At 40.5% G+C, this 19,618-nt stretch overlaps 1 protein-coding gene across 3 annotated transcripts; it reads left to right on the plus strand.

Moving 5' to 3' along the window:
• Positions 1–472: 472 nt before the first annotated feature.
• On the plus strand, positions 473–8,512 carry Tac1 (tachykinin precursor 1). Of its 3 annotated transcripts, none has more exons than XM_021647617.2 (7): positions 473–845; positions 1,345–1,476; positions 2,357–2,453; positions 2,903–2,947; positions 3,404–3,427; positions 4,795–4,848; positions 7,925–8,512. In XM_021647617.2, exons 2-7 carry the CDS (start codon positions 1,354–1,356, stop codon positions 7,972–7,974), a joined length of 393 nt encoding a protein of 130 aa, XP_021503292.1. In that variant the 5' UTR covers positions 473–845; positions 1,345–1,353; the 3' UTR covers positions 7,975–8,512. The 3 variants fall into 3 exon arrangements, with proteins under 3 accessions (XP_021503292.1, XP_021503293.1, XP_060229880.1); XM_060373897.1 differs by lacking the exon at positions 473–845 and adding an exon at positions 998–1,141; XM_021647618.2 differs by lacking the exon at positions 2,903–2,947 and having other exon boundaries at positions 484–845.
• The last annotated feature ends 11,106 nt before the right edge of the window (positions 8,513–19,618 follow it).

Below are 19,618 nucleotides of genomic sequence, written 5' to 3' on the forward strand. Positions count from 1 at the left end.
GGGAACAAAACATGTCCTCAATTGGCTGATGAGTAAGTTCTATGCGCGACAGCAGGTTTAAATTCCTCTTTCCCCTAAACGTAAAACAAGTCTGCTTTCACCTTCCGAAATTCAAGACTGAAACCCTTTTGCAGTGCTAGAGAAATGGGAGAGTGTTCTGGCTGATTTAGAAAGAGAGGGCTTTCCCAGCTGTAGACATGACATCTCACCAGCCTTTAAGACCCGGGAAGGTAGAAATGGAAGAAAACTCCCTCTTGCTTCACCCCACTGAAGTGCTTGCTCCTGTCTTAGAGTGATTTCCCTATGACAAGGTTTCACTGCCAAAGTTATTTGGCCATCCTCAAAAGAGCAAGATTTCCGGATGCCTCTTAGGAGAAAAGTTCTCCAAGTCCGAGACATGAGTCACTTCGCTCAGTTTTGATGAGTAATCTCAGGTGTCGGTGAACCTTGTTCGGAAGAAGAGGGGAGGGGGCGTCAGATTTGCAAACGGAAGAGGACAGGCCTCTCTGGATTGGATGGCGAGACCTCGACTTCCCTAAAATTGCGTCATTTCGAACCCAATTGGGTCCAGATGTTATGGACACCGACGGGTTACCGTCTCGGAAACTCTCCATCACGCAAGCAAAAGGCGAGGGGGCGGCTAATTAAATATTGAGCAGAAAGTCGCGTGGGGAGAGTGTCACGTGGCTCTCCAGGCTCGTCACGCCCGAGATAAATACCGCGAAGCAGGAGCAGGGACTAGAGCGCACTCGGACTCGCTCCGCTCCTGCACCTTGGCCGAGGAGAGAGAAGAGCGCCCAGCCAGTGCGCACCCGCCGCCGAGCATCCCCGCGGGTCTGACCGCAGTGAGTACCACTCCACCGGCCAGCTGAGGCTGCCGGCTGCCCTCCCGCCACGGTCGGAAGGGGCGTCCCAGGCTTCCGCTCCCGCTGCAGCCCCAGGCGGGAGACTGGGCGACGGGGGACGGGGGACTGGGGACAGGGGAACGGACGGGCTGTGCAAATGCCAAAGCTCCCCTTCGTCCCCCCAACTGCAGAGCCTCCAGGCTTGGGGCTGTGGGTCAGTGGGTAGGGGTCTAAGATGCTGAAACTCAGGGAGAGGAGGATTTGAGGCTCTGGGGCATCAAGCGCCTTCCTAAAGGGTATGGAGAAATGTTAGACCTGGTGAGGTTTTGTTGGGGATTTTCGTTTGTTTGTTTGTTTGTTGAATCTTGGTTTAGCCGGACCCGTCTTATTTTATTTTATTTTTCTTTCTTGTGACACTGAAATTCAGCTGCTCGAACTCTTGGGTGCTCACCACCCACACGTGGATAATATCTCCTCTCCTCTCTCCTGCTCTCTCCAGCAAGCCAACATGAAAATCCTCGTGGCCGTGGCGGTCATCTTTCTCATTTCCACTCAACTGTTTGCAGAGGAAATCGGTGCCAACGACGATCTCAATTATTGGTCCGACTGGTCCGACAGTGACCAGATCAAGGTAAGAGACCCAACCAACCGAGCTGTTGCCATCCGCTTGGGGTAGCACCCTGATTAGCCCAGCCCCGGCAGCGCAGTGGAGTGTGAAGGGCTGACGTCCGGGTTCCGCACAAGGCTTAGACCCCAGCACTAAGTTTCCCTCTCAGGGAAGGCAGGGTCGCAGGTTCAGTCTCTCTCCAGCAGGAGAGTTGCTCTCTCTAACCAGGTAGGAAATCTCGCACGGTTTTGGTCCCTAGTTACGCGGTCTCAGGGGCTTTGATCCAACTGTGGTGCCAGATCGCTTGGAGATGCTGGAGAGAGACGTGAACCGATCGATGGGAGCAAAAGTGGGATCTCAGCGAGCTGTGGGGTCTCAGAGGCGGAGGCTAACTCTACACTCCTGTCAGTGCTCTGAGTTTCCCTCTACCTGGCTCTCAGCGCCGAGGAGCGCGCCACGGGAAACCGTGAAAGTTGGGTGATGGTGCGGGGTCGCTTTTTCAAGTATCCACAGCCTTCTGTATCCACCCCAATGTGTGTGGTTAGGACAGTGAGGGGTCTCCCATGTCTGGCTGAGAAAAGAAAAAGGTGATCAACAGACCTCTGATGCGACAAAGAGCTTTGGAAAGCGCAAAACACTGGAACGAGTTGCGCTGCTGGACAGGGGCACCCGGGGTAGACTTTGGGGAGAAGGCAGTCCCAGGCCAAGCCAGGTCGGAGAGAGTGCTGCAGACTCTAGAATGGCCTGGCCTCGCGCCAGCCCTCCAGCTTTTGGTCCCTGGGGGGATCCATAGCTCCCGGAGAAGCTCCTGCAGCACCGTGGAGCTGTCCTCCCCGTTCCCTTCCTTCTCCCTCTCCCTCCCTGCCCTTTACTCAAGTTGTCTTCACGTGGGTTTGTCCCCTAGGAGGCGCTGCCGGAGCCCTTTGAACATCTGCTGCAGAGAATCGCCCGGAGACCCAAGCCTCAGCAGTTCTTTGGATTAATGGGCAAACGGGATGCTGGTGAGATGAGGAATAGTCACTAGGTCTATTAGGTTACTTGGTTTGCATGCGTGCCCCTTCCTGGAGCCCCCAGATGTCTCCTGCCCTGCGAGTATAAATGACTAGTGAGTCCTGGAAGACTCTGATGTGCGCTTGAGTAAAGCTGGCACTAGCCCACAGGGGTTGGGAGGTAGGGGGAGATCCATTTCGCATGCCTCACAGCACCAAAGTAAACCAAAGTGGAAACTAACCCTCAGCTAAAAACTCCTCTGTCGAAAGATCCAAATTACAAGGGTCTACGGATATGTTGGAAAGGTCCAGGCTCAGGTGAAAGATGCTGGTAGTGTTTTCTGGGATTGGATTAGATTTAGCTACCCCTTACTATGGTAATAGAAATATTCAGTTGCCTTGAGTTGATGGCACAGTCAATGGAGCCTGCGAAGAGTTAATGTCAATTCATCTCTTGTCAGATTCCTCAATTGAAAAACAAGTGGCCCTGTTAAAGGCTCTTTATGGTAAACATCCCTATAAATCTTTACTATTATGAATGATCATTAAGAAAATATTTCATGGTAGAAATACAAGGTCTTGAAATTATGCCTAATTAAGATGCGTGTGTGGGTGTGTGGGTGTGTGGGTGGGTGTGGGTGTGTTAGGCGCCTGCACATGTCAAGTGGGTGATCAACTCTGAAGTCAGTATATTAGATAGCTTTGCTAATATTAACAGATCTCAAGAGTCCCACGGTTCTGCCTTTTAAAACCCTGGCTCATATTTGTCTTTTTAAAATAATTTGGTAATAATAAAATAATGAATAATTTTATTAATAATTCATTTACTTTATTCTTCAGGATGGTACATAATTGGGAAGCATTAAATATGTTGAAAATCAATTTCTTAGGTTTTCTGTAAAAATATACAGTAGCTTTTAAAAAGAAATCCATGTGTCTGATAGCTGTCTCTTTTCTTCTAGGACATGGCCAGATTTCTCACAAAAGTAAGTTCACAATTATTTTGATCCTTATCAATTGCTAATGTTAGTGATATTAAATTCTGCTTCATGCATTATCTTTTGAGGCATAACATAGGGCTCAGTAATTTTAATTAAGACAAGGTAAGAAAGGAAAAGACATAAGTCTTATCCAGAATGTGATTCGATGAATAACCACTGTGACTAAACTCTGTTGTGTAGGCAGATTACAGCACCAAAACATGCATTACATTTAAAAAGGAAAAAGAATTAACACCTGTAAGTTTTTAGCTGTAGAATTTCTACTCAAGGGTTAAAATTCATCACAAGCATTCATCTCCAACCACACACACCCCACAAACACTACAAAAACAAACAAACAAACACTCACATATCTCTCTAACTCATATTCATGAAATGAATTTTATGTTGGCAAGGAAGGGGGTATTCCACTATTGATTAAATAGTGGGTGAATATTTGTATAGAAAATTCACTCAAACTGTGAAAACAACTAGAGATGCAGGGTTATTTCCCCCTTGATCCTATAACTAAATGGGAACCTGAGAGAAAACAATGAAGATTGCAGAACGGTGGCAGTGGAAGGTCTCTGAAGCTCTTTCCTATTTACTTGGATGCTGGGGTGACGGGAAGTCCCTCAGGCTGTTGGCAGTGTTGCTATGGATTTGACTTATCCATTGACAGGGTAGAGTCCAAACTGATAACATCCTGGTCTCAATCAACACAGTGGAAACCAAGAACAACTCTCCCAAGCAGTAAGATAATTCTCCCAAAGCCTTCACCTTTGAAAAAAAATACTTTATTCATATTTACTTTCTAAGGATTTAAATTTTAAGGGAATTTTATATAGCAAAACATATGTAATAAAAATGAATCCATCTTGTTGCTGTCAAAACTAACATGCTTGCACAAAAGGAGTATGTTCAGTCTAAATCTCCTAAATGTGGTCCTTAGAAGATACCATATACCAAGGATAGAGATTGACTTAAAGTTTCCTTGTTGAGAAATGCAACATATTTGGAAAAAAAAAAAAGCTTGGCTATTTCACTCACACACAAATGTGTAACTGACTCCTAAAACTTTAAAGCTAGGTCTAGTAATAACCGTAGTTAAAGCTTCATAATAGATAAAACATAATACAGATAACAGATTCTGCTAATGACTGGTTATAGAACTGAGAAAAGTACTTGAAATGCATTGTTTTAGTTTGTTTTGTAAGGCTTATATAAAATCTTCTATGAGTTCACCAGTATGTGAAATAGAAACATATTTATCACACAGGCATATATGCATATACTTGTTTTACTCTGTACTAGTTGTGAGTTTATTTCTTCAAAGACATACGTAATAAAATACCCCTAAATGTATTTTCCAGGGCATAAAACAGATTCCTTTGTTGGACTAATGGGCAAAAGAGCTTTAAATTCTGGTATGTATCAAATCGTTTCTGAAAATATACAAATCTGCTTCTGATACTTTTATGAAGCATAATTTTCAACATACTAAATAAAGGACTGAAAATGAGCATTTCTGTAGACAAATTTTCACAGTAGTGTTTGTAGCCAAGAATGGATTGATAGCTGCTTAAGCTAATGCCATCACAGTATTGGAATATTCTCTCAAAACACCAGGTCTTCCAGCACGTGCCCCACTTGGTCATTACATACCCGAGTCTTTGGGATAGTCTGACACTCTTTGTCATAGTTATCTTCAAAAAAAATTCGCTGGACTCTTAGGGAGAAGTGAGAGCTCTTATAATTAAAGTAATATAGAATTATAATACATTATATCTGGCAATATTCCAATACAAAAATAAATAGATACAACAAGCATAGTGTCCCTAAAAAGCACACTCTCTGAAGTTATGGAAGCTCAAAATCTCAGTGTCTTAATGGGTGTTTAAGAGGATGAGTGTAGCACAGTCCATACTCATGCCTTTAAAAAGGAACACTATCGAACGATTCTTCAGTTCTAGCTATGTAACTTCAGGAAAAAAAAAAAATGGCACAACTCCACAAATCCATTTCAAATCTAAACTGTAATTTTCCTTGATCTAAGGCTGCGTAACTCCTCTTTTCTCTAGCTTGCAACTTTATATAAATGCCACAGACGTATTTCTAAAACCTCTCATTGCTTACTTCATTTAGTCAAATTATATTCAATGTTAAATAACCCCTGTGTTATTTTCATGGAAACTGTCTTTTTGTTAAGCACATGCAAGTCCTTGGTTCAGTGCCCTGAAAAAAAAAATGCTTAAATTCTATATATATATTACTATCAGTGAAAATAAACTAAAATGATAAACATCTGATTAGAAATTAATCAGCAGCTGTCCTATCTATTTATAGTATTTATAGTGTCCATAAAATTTACAAGATGTGCTGGTTTTATTCTTAGTTGTCTGAACTCACACAAAAATAATCATTTTAGTGTTTTTATCGTTTTTATTATTACTTCACTTTGCAAATTTAGACACATCTTTTCTATATTCTCACCAGTAATCTTGGGGCTATGAAAGTTTAATTCTTAAAAAAGCTATGTATACCTGTTTAAAACTTGTACTTGTTTCATTTCTATGTATGTTGTCTTCCGGCTTTGAGAAATGGAAGATAAATTTAAGCTGCTGCAATGTTTGCCTCCAACTGTATCACTCCTCACATAACTGTAGTTTTCTTACTAATTGTATTAGTCACCAAGTCTCCACTTCTAGAATTTTTAAACCTTTGAGAACAGGTATATATGAACAATATACCTGATGTGCAACTTAGAGGGGATTAAATACACTTAAAGTTATATTATCATCAATAAAAATAGAGTTGCTACAATGAATCAGAAGTGTTAGGTAGTTTTTCTTTTTTTTTTTTTCTTATATTTTATTTAAGAAAATAAAAGTGGAAAAAAACAGGGGTGAAGTAAACAGGGCAGTGTTTTACACACTCAGTGGGGCATGGCTATCATTCCCCAGCCGCCTGATGCTTACTGTGTCTTGGTCACACACGCCTCTGACAACTGAGAAATTCTCACCAGCTCCAAGGCACAAAAACTGGTAAATACTTCCGAGAGTTCAAGGGCCGACTAAGAGCTGCTTCGTTGCAGGAGAACCCTGTACCCCACAGAAGCTTCACAGTCTTGGTTGCTTTGACAAGCATCTAGGCCACTTCTGTGAGGCAGAATGTTGGTACCCTAAAAGCCTGTCAGGGGCTAACTCATGCTCCTCATCCCTCTCCTAATAAAAGAGGATGAGAAAATGTTGCCTTCTTCAAAAGTGGCCCATTTGGGCTCAGGTTCACACATAGAACTGATGCAAGGCATTTAGCTGACTGCTCACCTTCCTTTAGAGGGAGGCAGGCCTTTAGAGAGCCGCCCTGGGAAGCAGAGCTGATGCTAGACCTGGTGCCTTCTACCTTCCCCTCCTTTCTCCCCTAGGAAACCGTTCACAGTAGCACCATGATTTTTACACAACTGTTGTTTCCTCTCCATCCAGCTCTTCATGCAGGACATTTTCCACAGGCGCATTCATTTCAGGATAACACAAATCTAAGTTATAGTGCCGGGTAAGATGATGAAATACCCTTACATAGACAGTGGTTCTGATCCTTAACATTTTGTGGTTACACATCCTTTGGAACTACATCGAATGTGACATGATATAATGCACCTTGGCATTTTTAATCCAGTGAGTCACAGCACTTAAGTTACTTAGTACCCAAGTGCTAAGTACTTTTAGAAATAGCAATTGACATTTTCACAGGCCTCCAAATTTTAAGAGGTAAGTCAAAATGTGCCGTGGATTTCTGAGTTCATTGGAATTTCCTACAGAGAGTGAGAGTGATTTTAGTCTCAAGGGCTATCATCAGAAGGTATCCATGAGAAAAGAGACCCTCACATCATCAAGTTCCCCCGGAACAGAGCTTAGGAAATCTTTGCCTGAAACGAACAAGTTTCTAAATATTTTAGGCTTCCCAAGTTATGTTGTTCAAAGTTGCCATGACCCTGTAGATAATAAATACATGAATTGAGTGTGTGTATGTCCAAATAAAACTGTATTTATAAGAACAGACAGTGGGGCACTTTGAACCTATGGACTGTGGGTTATCGATCTTTGTCCTAGAATAAGAGTTGAGCATTTCCTTTTTATCCTCCTAACGAATGGCTATGTTAGGCATGGTAATTTCTGTAATCACTGTGGGTATCAGCGAGTGCTTGCGTAAGTGGCTGAATATGAGCGTCACACTGGATCGCAGAAATACGCTGTTGTAGTTTTAGGATACCAAATAAATAGCAGACGACCAAAGAAACCAGGAATGCTGTGGCTAGAATGCTTCTAAGGAAGATATAAATTGTCAGACAGGTTTGTAAGATGTACAGGAAAAAAAAATTTAGAAATATTTCTTTCAAGGGGAAATGTCATTATGACACTGTCATAATTTAGCATAAATATTGAACATTACTAGCTCCCTTTGTGAATCCCCGTAAAACATACTTTTTACTTCCTCTGTTTTCAGTGGCTTATGAAAGAAGCGCAATTCAGAACTACGAGAGAAGACGTAAATAAAACTCTGTAACACACTATTTATTCATCTTCATCTGTGTCAATGAGCAGTGAAAGGTAAAATAAAACATGTACTATGAGGAATGATTATTTATTTAATAACAAATGTTATAAGTGAAAAAAAACTCAAAAAAGTGTTTATTTTTTCATATTGTGCCAATAAGCATTGTAATTCTAATGTGACCTTCTCGGAAGTAGAAATTAGTTGTAACTTCAGCAAAGCAGTGTTGATGGAATTGTACCAACTTGCCAGTGATGTGGTCTCCAGAGAAGGAAACGCTGCTCTGAGCCAGTTCAGACAGCTACTGCTGGAAGCAAAAAAAAAGTCCTGTATGTTCTTGCACTTCCTTTGGTTGCTTTTATGCTGACAATGTACTGAGACTTTGGTATCTGACTCTATTTGTACCCTAGCAGCATGTTTCATGTTTTGTGACTATATAGAGGTGTTTTTAGAAGTTTCAATGTGATTCTCTGGTCTTCATTCACTGTACGATGTGTTATAATAGCTACCATTTTAAATAAAAGAATGTATCTTCAGGAATTTTGTCATTCTTTTATTAATATTTATGTCAAATCAATAACCATTCTGCGAGATGAAGTATGTTTTAAGTTGTTTTGGTAAAAATACATCCTCTCTCTTATACACAAATGCCCAAGTGCAGACACACACATACGCCCCCTCTCAAACATACATTAATTTTTTTTTTGCTAAGTCATTTGATATGAAATAAAGCAATTCCCTTTTGGAATTCAAAGAGCAAAAGCCAAATATGTCCACAATCCCTTACTACAGAGAGGATAATAATCTGTTCTATTTTCTAGATTAATTTCATGGGTGTTTTTTGTTGTTGTTGAATAAGATATCACATCAGCACACTACAGTTTTATACGTGTTTAAAACCCATGCACAAATATCCTAGTGTGTGGGTGCTACAGGAATTAGGGTAGCAGACCACATACTCAGAAGACTATGTATTCAACTGAGGGCTGCGCAGTCATAATTAAGGCAAGAAGTCCTTTCTAGCACGTCTGTGGGCTGCTTTTTCATTGCTGACACCTATAATCCTCTAGCGGAAGCCTGGGGGTAAATGAATCAATAATAAATAAATGCAGAGCACCAAAAGGGAGGTACGTGTGCACTTACTCAAGGGGAAAGATGGATAAGGGTAAGGGTCCTTGGATCGGGTTTCATAGTGCACAGAGTATGAAACTAAAAGAGGAAATAATACAAGACCAGCACCACTCAGTGTTGTAAAGCCACATGAATTTAAGCTGTACTGGTGACCATTGATGGTCAATGAAACCATTTGTAGGAGAGAAAACTCCAAGTGTATTCTAACTTCAGTGTCTGTAATTGTACTGAATAGTTGGTTTCCAAGTTATATTTCATTATAATCTTATTGTCATTGTTTGTAATGCTTAAAGTCCTCTAAATCCCTATGCCTAACAGCAACATTTAATTTTCTATTGTAATATTCTATCAGGTAATATCACAAAAGTAGCCAAATTGTATATATGTATAATCTGTCAATGAGGAAAGTATTTTTTGTTACTGTTACTGTAATCATTTTACAGAGAGGGAATATAAAGCTTAAGGGACTGTTAAAATGAAACATTGTAACATGAGAAAAGTTCAGATTACAAAGGAACTACTGAAGGAATGGCAAGACCAAAAAGCTAACAATGAAGTTGATCAAACATGCTGACACCAGAATATGATGCAGGAATTTAAAGTGATATTATGGGTATAACCCATAGCTTGGGAGACCAAGTATGATTTGTTATCAGGCACAAGACAACCTTTTTGCATCATAATATATATGGTGTGTGTGTGTGTGTGTGTGTGTGTGTGTGTGTGTGTGTGTCTTCTGCACATATGTTGCAGTAAGAAGGATAATGTAGTGAGTATGAGCATGTGTTCCAACTTGCTTAGGCTGAGTTCTGGGCTCATCACTTCATGTTCATGTCAAGCATGTCCCTTAACCTTCGTTTGACTTATTTTCCTTATGAGTAATGATGGCATGGCAGCAGGAACAGGTATGGCACTTCGGTAGAGCTCAGGTGAGAACTGAGCAAAATGAGGCTATAAAGCCTTGAGACACGGGAGACCCTGAGCAGACTCTTTCATGCACAGTGTGTGTTTAGTGGATGTTCACAGCTACCATTCCTAGGCACTCTCCCAAAGGCCTGGGGGAAAATTAATACTATATTTTAACCATTACAGATTTTCATAGGCACATTGGTGTGGGGATGACTTTTAAATATTTTCCTCACCAATTAAATCTAGGGCTAGACCACAAATTATGCAGCGTTCTGTTCTGTTTGTGGCTGCACTCGCTAGTCCCCATGGCCCCTGATGACTATAAGAGCCTATAAATCTGTGTGGCATAGTCCCAGTGCTGGGGAGAGAGGCATTCGTCAGGACCGCACTCACGCCAGCTTTTTCACCAGGCCCAGAGCCCCAGCAGCAATGTGACTGGGGCAATGGAAGGAGACTTCGTCCTCACATTTGTACTGATTCACTCGTATTGCCCTTCAATGACACATTTCCTTCAGATAAAATATTTTTTCTTCACTACCATTCTTGCTTATCTTATTCTGTTACACAACACCAAAAAGATCAAGCCATATAACCAAGTTACCTGTGTATTTTATTACTTTCTATATTTTATTTATTTGTTTTCATATTGGCCACTGTTAAGGGCCAAAAGATGCTGAAGTTGAATAGTCTGAAAAGGTTTGGAAGGGGAATAATTACTGAGGACGAGCAGAGCCTTTGGTTCCCCACGCTAACACCCTGGGGAGCCATTACTACCCTAGGCCAGACGGCTCCTGAGTGAACACAGGTTGCCTAGCCCATTCATTCTTCAGAGGGAAGTGGAACCCAAACAGGATGACCAATTATGGGAGAGGGGAGCAGAACAACGAGGGGGCCAGAAATAAATCACATCTACCTGCTCTCCTCCCTCTGAACACATTCAACCAAAGGACAGGATGAAGAATGCTGTCCACAGGCAAGCAGCAATACTGAGCACTGGGAAAGAGGGGAGAAAGCCGGACATCCAGCAGCATGTGCTCTGTTGTGTTCAATATGCAAATATGCAGAAACTCACATAAAGTGTGGGTGAGAGAGACAGGACTGGGAGAGAGAATGGGAGTCTGTATGCCTGGGGGCTGGAGGACGTCTCTGGGACAAGGGAGACTCTACAGGGGTGACACCAGCTGAGACTCCTAGCAGCAGGGAGTATGGAGTCTGAAGTGACCAGTTCATGTAGCCAGGTGGGACTTTCAGTGGAGGAAAGGGGACACCAAACCAACCATAAAACTTTTGACCCAAAAATACTAGCTACAAGATGTGCAGGGATAAAGATGGAGCAGAGATTGAAGGACTGGCAACCCAATGGCTGGCCCACTTCATAGGAGCGAGCCAACCCCTGACACTATTAATGAAACTGCACTATGTGTGCAGACAGGACCTTAGCATAGCTGTCTTCTGAGAGGCTTCATCCAGCAGCTGATGTAAACAGATGCAGAGGCACACAACCAAACAACAGGCCAAGCCTGGGGAGTTTTGTGGAAGAACAGGGGCGTTGGGGGAAGGGTGGAGGGAGCCAGAAGGGTCAAGGACACCACAAGAAGGCCTACACAGTAAAATAACCTGGGACCATGGGGGCTCACAGAGACTGAAGCACCAACCAAAGAGCATGCATGGGCTGGACCTAGGCCCCCTACACATATGTAGCAGATGTGCAGCTTGGTCATCATGTGGCTTCCCTAATAATGGGAATAAAGGCTGTCTCTGACTCTGTTGTCTGCCTTTGGATCCCTTTCCCCTAGCTGGGCTGCCTAGTCTGACCTCAGTGGGAGAGGATGTGCTAAGTAATGTTGTAACTTGAAGTGCCAAGTTGGGTTGGAACCTTTTGGGGGGTCTTTCCTTCTCTGAAAAAAAGAGGGGTGTGTGTGAAGAAAGGACTTGGAGGAGCAGAAGGAGGGGGCTGGGATCAGGTTATAAAGTGATTAAATAAATAAATAGATGGGAAAAATAAGAAATAGCAAAATAGAAATAAAGAAAATAAATTAATTCATTAAAGTGAGAGTCCTCCTCTAGATGCCCAAAGTTACAACTAAAAAAAAATAAAAAATAAAAAAAATAAAAAATAAAAAAAAAAATGGGCTGATATGAATCCAGGCAAAAATATTTTCATTGTTTTTTTGTTGTTAAATTCTCTCCTTTAAGCCAAATATATATATAATTTCTATAGGATGTTCTTAAAGGAAATAAATAAGTTCAAAGGAGTTTGTTCAAGATAGTAGGAAGAATCTTAGCCGACCAGAAATGAAGCCAGCCCCTAGCAATGAAGATGCATGGACAACAGCAGCAGCAAGGCAAAGCCTCAGCAGGAAACACAGGGGAGGTGCTGACCCTGGATGGTCACCCTTGAAGAAAACTAGCTTGTTGTGGCAATGCTGCGTATAGTAAGATGAAGAGAAAATGCTCAAAGCTACCAAGTCCACCAATCTTTTACCAACAATCATTTAAAACTAGGGGTGAATTTGTGGAAGAGGAAACAAAACTAGATAGGGCTAGCTTACATCTTTATTAAAGCCATTATAACATGACAACAGTTCGGTACAGCATCCTGCCTGAGGACATTTTACCCTGTGCTGAGAGCCAGTCCGCTCATCTACTTTATTCAAGAATTGCTCACTGTTCTTTCTCACAGAAGGCATGGGAATGGAGGCTGTTATTAGTTGTGTGACTGGGTTTGCAAGTGCTGCAAGGTAATGCCCGAGGCTTCAGCAGCCATCAGCCTACATGGATTTAAATAGAAGCGGGAGGGAAAGAAGTGGACACCCAGATCTTGCTTGGGCCTGTGGAATGAATTCGGCCATTTAATTTCTCCTAAAAAATTAGGGGCATCTTTCAACAGAAACCTTACAACCATCCACTTTGAAGGAATTACGACAGGGTGGATTCAACAAGAAGGAAACTAAATCTAGGGAGAAGTTAATTAATAAGAAGTTCGGTGAACAAAGCCATTACACAAGAAGTATTTCTAAGTTGAAATGAGTTGCCTGTGTTAAAGAAACAAATGCCCAATGTGATATGTAATGGATAAGTATAAACACATGTGAAGTGAATAAGTGGACAGCAAACTTCATGTGCTCTTGAGAGGGATGGGTATCCTAGACTTTAAGTCAGGTTGATGGTGCATATTACTAATTCCAGGATCCAGAAGTTAAGCAGGAGGATCACCATGAATTTGAGGTCAGCCTGGGCTATACAGAGAGCTTCTGGTCCAACACTGCCCTCCCCCCACAGACACAGAAACAGAGAGAAGGAAGCAGAGTTTTCTGGTATAATGTGCAAAGGCTGAAACTGAACCTGAACAAATACATGAATATATATATGTGTGTGTGTGTGTATTAGATAGAGAAAGTGTTAAACACAATTAAACAATTAAAGCCACAGAATCCAAAAAAGAATAAGAAGGCTGCAAATTTAAAAAAGAAAAAAAAATTGAGACCTATCCACATTCATGAGTTTTCTTAGGCCTACCAAAGACAGAGGTAACAGGTTGGTTTAAAAGGGATCCTTTAATGACGCTGCTGAGCACATGGAACGCAGGCTTCTTGAGGCAGCATAAATGCAGCAATATCATTTCAGTGTATCTGCCCGGGGAAGCCTAATAGAGATGCTGTGACCTGGGTTTTTATTGGGGTCTTGTCCATAATCCCTCTCCAGGTAGCATGTACCAAAATCCCAGACTCCCAGAAGCATAGCAGTCATTCCACATAAGGCACCTTATTTGTACAAACTATGCAGACTCAACCATGATCAACCTGCAAGAATTGAGCCAGCCAGCCATGCCTCGTCTCCGCGGTAGGCAAACCCCAAGATGACAAGCCAGCATTTATCAGGTTCACAGGCCCAGGCCTTCCATGTGAATTCAATTCTGTACCCTCTGCAAGACCTAATTAAGGCCAGGGTATGGACCAACACAGTGCTCAGGGGGAATTTACAACAAAAGTGTATGTCTTTTTTCACCTTTGGAGACACATTTAACTAGAACTTATAAGCTTCCTCCTCAATCTCGTGGGTGCTGGGCTGCAGGAATGAACTACTGAGCCCAGCTATGAACTTCTTTTAAAATCAAAAGAGCTCAAATTTAACCAATCTGTTTCCATCAGACAACACACACACACAAAAAAAAAAGTTAAATAAAAGCATAATCGAAGAATTAAGAGGAAAGCCAGATATTAGTAAAACAAAAATGTAAGAACAAACATAAAATAATAGATATCATTCTTTGAAAGAAATAACTTTTAAAATATATTCTTTGGAAGCTGTAATTTTAAAAGACAGGTAAAATTTGACATTTGTTGGAAAAATGGTATAGACAAGTAAGAATCTGAAAAACAATTAAGATAACAAATTTCTGTACTAAATGAATGTTTTGATATATAGTGAAAGTACAGTTTTTGACTCTGGATTTAAATAACATTTAAAATTAAATGATTGAGATAGACTGATGGCTATGACAGGATTGGTAGGTCATTAGCTGTCCCCTCCTGACACTAACAAGGAAAGGTAGTAGCTCCAGCCACTTAATGGAGAATTTCAACTACAACTCCAGCAATGAACATTTCCTGTTATTTTTACCCTTTTTAAAATTTTTATTAATAACAGAATAAGTTAAAAAGAGCACATTTATACCAAACATTGTCTTCTTTTCTTAGCACTTGAATATTCAGTAGCTTGACACAATCATGAGAAAGGTTGTTGGAATGAATATGAATAGCTGTGCTCTGTTGGGCTTTAAAGCAAATAGTCTAATTCATTTTAAAAAATATTTTTATTTTTATTAAATATATTTTATTCACTTCGGATCTCCCCTGTACTTCCCTCCCTCTGCCCCTCCCAATCCCACTATCCCTCTTCCACACCCATGCCCCACTCCCAGTCCACTGATAAGGGAGGTCTTCCTGTCCTTCCTTCTGATCCTAGTTTATCAGGTCTCATCAGGAGTGGGTGCACTGTCTTCTTCTGTGGCCTGGTAAGGCTGCTCCCCTTTCAGGGGGAGGTGATCAAAGCGCAGGCCAATCAGTTCATGTCAGAGACAGTGCCTGTCCCCATTACTATGGAGGCCACTTTGACACTGACCTCCCATAGGCTACCTCCATGCAGGGGTTCCAGGCCATCTCCATGAGTGGTCCTTGGCTGGAGTATCAGTTTTTCCTAGGCATATATCCAAAAGACACTCAAGTATACAAGGACATTTGCTCAACCATGTTTGTAGCAGCTTTGTTTGTAATAGCCAGAAGCTGGGAACAGCCCAGATGCCCCTCAGTTGAGGAGTTGATACAGAAATTGTGGTACATCTACTCAATGAAATATTACTCAGCCGTGAAAAACAAGGAAATCATGAAATTTGCAGATAAATGGTGAGAACTGGAAAAGATCATCCTGAGTGAGGTATCCCAGAAGCAGAAAGACACACAGGGTATATACTCACTCATAAGTGGATATTAGACATATAATATAGGATAAACATACTAAAATCTATACACCTAAGGAAGCTAATCAGGAAGGAGGACTCTGGCTAAGATGCTCAATCCCATTCAGAAAGGCAAAGAGGATGGACATCCAAGGAGGGAGAAAATAGGGAACAGGACAGGAACCTACCACAGAGGGCCTCTGAAAGACTCTACCCTGCAGGGACTCATAGCCAAACTTTGGGCAGAGTACAGGGAATCTTATGAAAGAAGTGGGAGATAGTAAGATCTGGAGAAGACAGGAACTCCACGAGGAAAGCAACAGAACATTTCTTTTTTATAGTAACTGATACATAGCAAAACAGAGCCGGTTAATTAACTATCACAATGTACAAGGCCATTCTTACTCTGAAAAATCAACTGAGTTATTTTTAAGACCAACCTAATAAAATAGTAAAACAAAAATTATTCAAGAAAATTGTAGGTTGGGCCAACTACAACCATATAGGTAAATAATATAGATAACAAACCCAATTATTAATTTTTATGTGTTATATAAAATTTATATGGAATGTGGCTAATAAGTAGGCATGCATTTTATATACGTGGCTGTATATGTATATAATAAGTTTGCATGGATATTATAAATTTATCTGTCACATGTATGATAAAATATATGTATGTGCAAAAGAGTGCATATCATACACAAAATGACTAATTCAGCATTAGAAAGCTTGGCAAAGAAGCATATCACAAAGCATAGCATAACAAAAGCAACAAATGCTACAACTTTCACCCAAACCTGCTCTCTCCAGCTGTTTCTGGAGATACTGACAAGCTGATTTTAACATTTCTCTGAAATTAACATGAACCAAAGAGTCAAAATAATTTTGACAAAATGCAAGCTTCAGAAACCTCATAAGGTCCAATATCAACAGTTACTACAAGGATACAGTAATTAAAACTGCTGCACTGCCATAAGGCCAGATGTGCAGGCACACAGAATAGAACTCCAAAAAAACATAGAGAAAGACTACAAAAATAAAAGCTCTGGCTTGCAGATAGTGTGCCTGACAAGACAAAGCAGGAAATAGTCTTTTTTCACCTGGACAATGCCAGGATATCTACACAGGCGCGCACACACACAAACACACACACAGAGAGACTCTTAATAGACAAGTCTAAATCTAAAAGCTAAGATGATACCAAACAAAAAAAGCTTAGAAAAAAAAAGAGAACTGGATTTTATGGTTTTCAGTTAAGCAAACTGTTGGGGAAAAAAGTAAATGTTTGAAGCTTATCAAATTCAAGCACTCTATTTTCATGAAAGAAAATGATCAGAACCAGGTACGGTGTTGTATGCCTTTAACCCCCGCACTCAGGAGGCACTCTGAGTTTGAGGGCATCCTGTTCTACAAAGTGAATCCAGAAATCCAGGACTATTACACAGAGAAACTCTGCCTCAGAAGAAAGAAAGAAAGAAAGAAAGAAAGAAAGAAAGAAAGAAAGAAAGAAAGAAAGAAAGAAAGAAAGAAAGAAAGGAAAGAAAGAAAATAATCAAGAAAAGGAAAATAAAACACACACAGTGAGAGGAAGTATGTGAAAACCTTGTATCTGATAATGGACTCATACCAGATTATATATTTGAAGTTATTATTAGTGATAATAAAATAAAAATTGTAAAATAAGCAGAGATCTTAATATTATATATAAACATAACATTATATAGAAATATTTATTACATAAAACATCTATTATATATTTCTATAAAATAGTATATACATATAGATAGACAGATAGATAGACAGACAGACAGACAGACAGATAGATAGATAGATATTTTTCTAAAGAAGATACACGAATGGCCAAGAAGAGCATAAAAAGCGGCTCAGTGTCATTAGTCGTGTGGCAAAGGCAACGCCAAATAGGATAGCTACAATTTTAAGACAAAGGTTAAAGCAAGAGATTGGTGTCTTCATACATTACTTTGGAGAATAAAAGGTTGTTCACATGGAAAAATAGTCCATAGTTGTTCACAATAGCAAACAAAGAGTTACTGCAGGTTCTATTCCTAGGCATACATATACCCAAGAGAAATGAGCATTCACGCTTACTCAAAAATTTCTTTATGAATGTTCATAAGCAGCATTGTGTAACAGTGGTTCTCAGCCTTCCTATGCTGTAGCGTTTAAATAACTCATGTTGTGGTGACCCCAACAAAAAACTATTTTGTTGCTACTTCATAACTGTAACTTAGCTATGGTTATGACTCATAATGTGAATGTCTGATGTGCAGGATGTCTGATATATGACCCCCAAAGGGAGAGCAATCCACAGGCTGAGAATTGCTGTATACCTACTTTTATTTATTTAGTTTTTTTTTTGTTTTCTATTTTTACTTATTTTAATTTTAATAAATTTTAAGTGTTTCTCTGCCATTAAATGTTCCTCTATTAAGAATTCTCTGTTTAGCTCCATACCCCATTTTTTAATTGGATTACTTGATTTGTTGCTGTTTAACTTCTTAAGTTCTTTGTATATTCTGGATATTAGCCCTTTGTCAGATATAGGGTTGGTTAATATCCTTTCCCAATCTGTAGGCAGTTGTTTTGTTCTGATGATAGTGTCCTTTGCTTTACAGAAGCTTTTCAGTTTCATGAGGTCCCATTTATTAATTGTTGCTCTTAGAGCCTGTGCTGTTGGTGTTCTGTTCAGGAAGTTGTCTCCTGTGCCAATGAGTTCAAGGCTCTTCTCCACTTTTTCTTCTAACAGGTTTAGTGTGTAGTTTTTATGTTGAGGTCTTTGATGCACTTGAATTTTAGTTTTGTGCAGGGTGATAAATATGGATCTATTTGCATTTTTCTACATGTAGACATCCAGTTAGACCAGCACCATTTGTTGAAGATACTGTCTTTTTTCCATTGTATGGTTTTGGCATCTTTTCTCAAAAATCAGGTGTCCATAAATTTGTGGGTTTATTTCTGGGTCTTCTATTTGGTTCCGTTGATCCACCATTTTGTTTCTATGCCAGTACTGTGCAGTTTTTATTACTGTTGCTCTAAAGTACAGCTTGAGATCAGGGATGGAGATATCTCCAGAAGATCTTTTATTGTAGAGGATTGTTTTAGGAATTCTGGGTGGCAGATAAACAATTAAAAGAAATGTTCAACATCCTTAGTCATCAGGGAAAAGCAAATCAAAACAACCCTGAGATTTCATCTTACACCCATCAGAATGGCTAAGATCAAATACTCAAGTGACAACACATGCTGGAGAGGTTGTGGAGAAAGAGGAACCCTCCTCCATTGCTGGTGAGAATGTAAACTTGTACAACCACTCTGGAAATCTTTCTGGCGCTTTTTCAGACAATTAGGAATAGTGCTACCTCAAGATCCAGCTATACCACTCCTAGGCATATATCCAAAGGCTGCTCAAGTATCATTTGCTCACCCATGTTCATAGCAGATTTATTTGTAACAGCCAGAACCTGGAAACAACCAGATGTCCCTCAGTTGAGGAATGGATACAGAAATTGTGGTATATTTACACAATGGAATACTACTCAGCAATTAAAAACAAAGAAATCCTGAAATTTGCAGGCAAATGGTGGAAACTAGAAAAGATCATCCTGAGTGAGGTATCCCAGAAGCAGAAAGACACAAATGGTACATACTCACTTATAAGTGGATATTAGACATATAATATAGGATAATCATACTAAAATCTGTACACCTAAGGAAGCTAATCAAGAAGGAGGACCCTGGTAAGATGCTCAATCTTCATTCAGGCAGGCAAACAAGATGGACATCAGAAGAAGGAGAAAACAGGGAACAGGACAAAAGCCTATCACAGAGGGCCCCTGAAAGACTCTACCCAGTAGGGTATCAAAGCAGATGCTGAGATTCATAGCCAAACTTTTTGCAGAGTGCAAAGAATCTTATGAAAGAAGGGGGAGATAGAAAGACCTGGAGGGAACAGGAGCTCCACAAGTAGAGCAACCGAACCAAAAAATCTAGGCACAGGGGTCTTTTCTGAGACTGATACTCCAACCAAGGACCATGAACAGAGATAACCTAGAACCCCTGCTCAGATGTAGTCCATGGCAGCTCGGTGTCCAAGAGTGTTTCCCAATAATAGGAACAGAGACCAT

Source organism: Meriones unguiculatus, chromosome 21, assembly GCF_030254825.1.
Source record: "Meriones unguiculatus strain TT.TT164.6M chromosome 21, Bangor_MerUng_6.1, whole genome shotgun sequence".
NCBI lineage: Eukaryota > Metazoa > Chordata > Mammalia > Rodentia > Muridae > Meriones > Meriones unguiculatus.